The 3,951-nt window shown below is 45.2% G+C and overlaps 1 protein-coding gene across 1 annotated transcript; it reads right to left on the reverse strand.

Annotated features, from left to right (window-relative positions):
- Positions 1–127: 127 nt before the first annotated feature.
- LOC109478201 (high affinity choline transporter 1-like) lies at positions 128–3,949 on the reverse strand. Its single transcript, XM_019779658.1, has 9 exons — positions 3,925–3,949; positions 3,235–3,420; positions 2,688–2,806; positions 2,354–2,476; positions 1,663–1,816; positions 1,405–1,491; positions 894–1,015; positions 313–482; positions 128–149 (listed from the first exon to the last, which is right to left on the reverse strand). The coding sequence occupies exons 1-9, from the start codon at positions 3,947–3,949 to the stop codon at positions 128–130; spliced, it is 1,008 nt and encodes a 335-aa protein (XP_019635217.1).
- Positions 3,950–3,951: the final 2 nt, after the last annotated feature.

The raw sequence follows: 3,951 nt of genomic DNA on the forward strand, positions 1-3,951 counted from the left end.
AGTCTAAAAACAAGCGAACATACACACGCGCGCGCACACAAACACAAACTATCAAACATACACACACACACACAAATTCAAACACCTCCCCCCCCATCGCCTCGTCTCTTTCCCCTCATGGGACCTACTATGTCTTAAAGCCGAGAGCTCTAACTCGAACCAGGTACTCATGTCTACCTGACTGTAGTGAGGGCATTCGTGTTATGTTAAGTGTCTTTCCCAAGGGCATATAACGTAAGGGTCTGTCAAGGCCGTATCTGCCAAAACGAACAGAAGTAATTAGGACCGAGGAGGTTAAAAAAAACACCGTACCTGACAAACAGCACACAGACGACCTGAGGCAGCAGGATGACGTAAACCAGCTCAGATGACAGGTACCACAGCCCGATGATGGTGTGTGACGTCAGAGCCACCAGGGCCGCGCATGCGCCGATGATGACGACGGAAAAACGGACTAACCACACAACTTCTACTTCAGAAGCCTGATTGGAATGAAATTGAGCGACATCAAGCGTTGGAGCTATATTCTCACATTGGACATATTGAGGGACATTGCTCTAGCCATGTACCGCAACTAAGAGATGTTTCATCATCATCATCATCATTTTTCATTCCACTGATCCCACAAAATAGCGGATAATGAGCAGATTCCCAGGGGCACAGCGTAACAGGTCTGTTTAAATTCTTTAAGAACGCTGATTGTTTGTGGGAATAGTCATGCTAGTACACTGTGATCTGGTTTACTCTATGATAAAACCAGCCCTGTCCTTGGTGCTGATTGCACCTTCACATAAACGCAAAATTGTCCTATACCAGTGCATGACGACTAATCGATTGGCCCAGAAAACTATAATGGTGATTGTACTTTATTGAAGACATGTATTAACATTTACCTTGGGCCTTAGTATACCCTGGTAGATGTTCCGCCCAAACACACTTGCGGCTCCGAGAATGGAGGAGTCGACAGACGACATGACTGCAGCAGACACCGTGCCCAACCCCACCACGGATACCGCTGCAATCACAGGGAGAAAAACAGGTACATGATGAAGATGACCATTCTCTAGCAGTACAGACAGTGATTAACAGAGACCGCTTTTGATCCATGCAACCGAAGCTGATTGCTCCCTCATTGCAACACCAACGTTCATCGGTGCTCTTTTCACAAAGAAACAGCATTAATACATGGCAAGGTCGATTCATTCTAGGGTTGAATGTACCGTGGGATGACGGCAAACGGTTTATCGTGTGAAAAGCCTGGAGATATCGAGTAAAGAAACCTGTACGATCTACTTCTCTTTCTGGCAGGTAAAACCGCAAATACGGGGTGATACACAATATAACCGTTTCAATCGTGGAGACAGCTGAATAGAAAATGTAGCTGTAAAAAGTGCGTACACTGACCTGTGGGTGTGAGATACTGGATGACCAAGGGTGCGATTTTGTCTGTATCATTTACAGGAGGGACACGTAGGGCAGTCTGGTTCCAGTCTGTAACACACGCCAAAAAAAAAGAGGCCTTCAACTGTTTGTAGGCTACACAATCAAACAGGTATTGCTATCTACAATAAGGAAAGAATATGGATGTCTTTTGGGGTCATCCTTGTGTACAAAAAGCAGAATTAGCTTTAAGTAAGACATTACCAACAAGGATAAGCATACCAGTTGACGCTCCGATAGCGCCGATGAGAACAGGCGGTGCGGCGAGCAAAAGGCACCCGAAGCAGCCGAAGACGGAGAAGAGTCGGGCCTCACGTGCACTGCGCGCCGCCAGGACCCGCTGCACGTACGGCTGGATGGCGGGGGAACCCAGGGCCTGTGAAGGAACAAACCGCCGAGACGAGACTAAAGGTTAGTTACAGACTTTGACTTTGATTTGACTTTATATTAGGATCCACAATTTGGCATGATATCTCAGCAATTCTTGCTGTGCCTGTGGTCCTTAACATGCAACATACATCAATACAAAATAACAACTGTCACACAATAACACAGGGTAATAACATAGATCATGTAATGTTACTATGTTGTGAAGTATGCCAGTTGTGAGACATACGAAATCTTTACAGGTTTACAGCAAACAAAAGGTCTGAGAGGAATATTACAGTTCACTAGGGCACCGTCACATTCGTCGCACGACCGTAGTCAGGACAGCAAAGTAAAGGCATTCTTGGGAAAGTCATGCATGTGGTGTACCGGGGACATTGTGTACAATGTCCTTGGTTGTACAAAACTGTTTTGTTACTATCTTAGATCCTTGTCGGCGTTTGGTTCTGCCACAGCCTACTTGAAAACGTTTATTTCGACGTCAAAATAGTCAGACGGTCTACAACGAATGTGACCGCGCCGTTACCATCATCAGCGTCAGGTCGACCCAGACGGCGGCCAGTCGGCTGTCCCACCGCCCCAGCCAGGACGTGTCCGCGGTGATGCTCGCCACTGCACGGTGCGTCATGGCGAACGGGATACACAGCCACTAAAGATGGGGCATACCGTTACAACATCATATGTTACAGAAGATCGTCATAGGCATCGATTGTTTTGCATGAGCCTTTTCTATTCATTTATTTTTTCAATTTCTCTCTTATTTCAGTTGAGTTTTTAGTTTCATTTTGAACCACGTTCAGCGAAATTGTTTTGCCAGTGGTCGATAATGAATGAAAAGAAAGTAACGCGTGTTTTCTCACCAGACCAATGAAGATGAGGATCAACTGAAGCACATCAGTGTAGGCGACTGAGTACAGCCCTCCCAGTAACGTGTACAGTACGGCAACGGCCGTGGAGATCAGGATGGAGACCCTCAAGTCTAGAGGACACAAACATCAGGTTATGGCCACCAAATCATCAGAAACAACTGGGGCAGACTCTTGTCTGTTATGCATCTTTTGTAGCAACTACCAGGCTAGAGGAGGCGGCTGGAAAGAGTAGAAATCGGCCGAATAGAGAGATAGCATGCCGGGGGAGTTGGTCTGCTGGAGAGAACAGTTTATTACCGCAACCCAAAACCTGGTAGAGGCTATATCTTTTGCTGTTATTCCGCTATTCAAAGGGTTACGTCCCGCCCTTAAAGCTTTCCTCCCTGTTTTTTGGTGACATAAAGCCTAGATGGTTCCTATAACCACCGAAATTAACCACTCATTGAAACCCATAAACCAGGACTGTTGGCTGGTTAATGGCATTATGGTCTCATAATCAATATATCAATATCGAATGTTTACATAAATGACAACCTACCGAGCTCGAGAATAACGCTAAGCGTTGTCCCCAGAGCTGCAAGGATCGTACTTGAGTAGAATATCTCCGACAACACGGACGGGATGTAGAGCAGCACGCACATGAACCTGCCGAACTTCTGTTGGAAGGGGTCGAACAAGGTCGTGAAGCCGGCTGATCGCAGCTTCTTGGCAAAGAAGACGCCACCTATAGGAATGATATGGAACTGCGGTATGAATTTCAACTTCACAGTAGAGTTGGGACTGAGGACAGATTAAAATCGGTATTCTGATAGTACATATTACAATAATCGCATCACAATCTGCCCTAGTCCAAACTAGAATCTATTTCAGTTTGATTGCGGATTGTTCCGAGACAGTCCAGCTCAAATCCGTCTTCACGGAGAGACTCCGAACGTTGCTTCCTTGACCTTGATATTATTTGACAAAATCTCTGGAATGCCACCTATGCTCTGATCGCCACCTATTGTAAATACTTTTAATAATTGCTGTTTTTAACTGTCTTTAATAATTGCTTTTAATGTTTGTGCCAACCGTTTTTAACAATTTGTAATGCGGCAGATCAATTCAGGGCCCTGCGGGGACCCTGCTACTCTGTACAGCATAGTATGAAAGAAATAAACCAGTATTATTATTATTATTATTATTATAATGCCAGTGGTACTATGTATCATCTTTTTAGCAGCCTTACTTAGGCCTATTAGAACAGTTCCCATGA

This window comes from Branchiostoma belcheri, unplaced genomic scaffold, assembly GCF_001625305.1.
Source record: "Branchiostoma belcheri isolate BF01 breed outbred unplaced genomic scaffold, Haploidv18h27 scaffold43, whole genome shotgun sequence".
In the NCBI taxonomy this organism is placed as follows: domain Eukaryota; kingdom Metazoa; phylum Chordata; class Leptocardii; order Amphioxiformes; family Branchiostomatidae; genus Branchiostoma; species Branchiostoma belcheri.

Bases quoted from the DNA above. Each gene is read 5' to 3' on its own strand.
- LOC109478201 (XM_019779658.1), bottom strand. From the start codon at position 3,949: ATGGGAACTGTTCTAATAGGCCTAA. The intron at 3,421-3,924 runs GTAAGGCTGCTA...TCATTCCTATAG, and splicing joins AACTGTTCTAATAGGCCTAA to GTGGCGTCTTCTTTGCCAAG. The intron at 1,016-1,404 runs GTCAGTGTACGC...CTGTGATTGCAG, and splicing joins CCAGTATCTCACACCCACAG to CGGTATCCGTGGTGGGGTTG.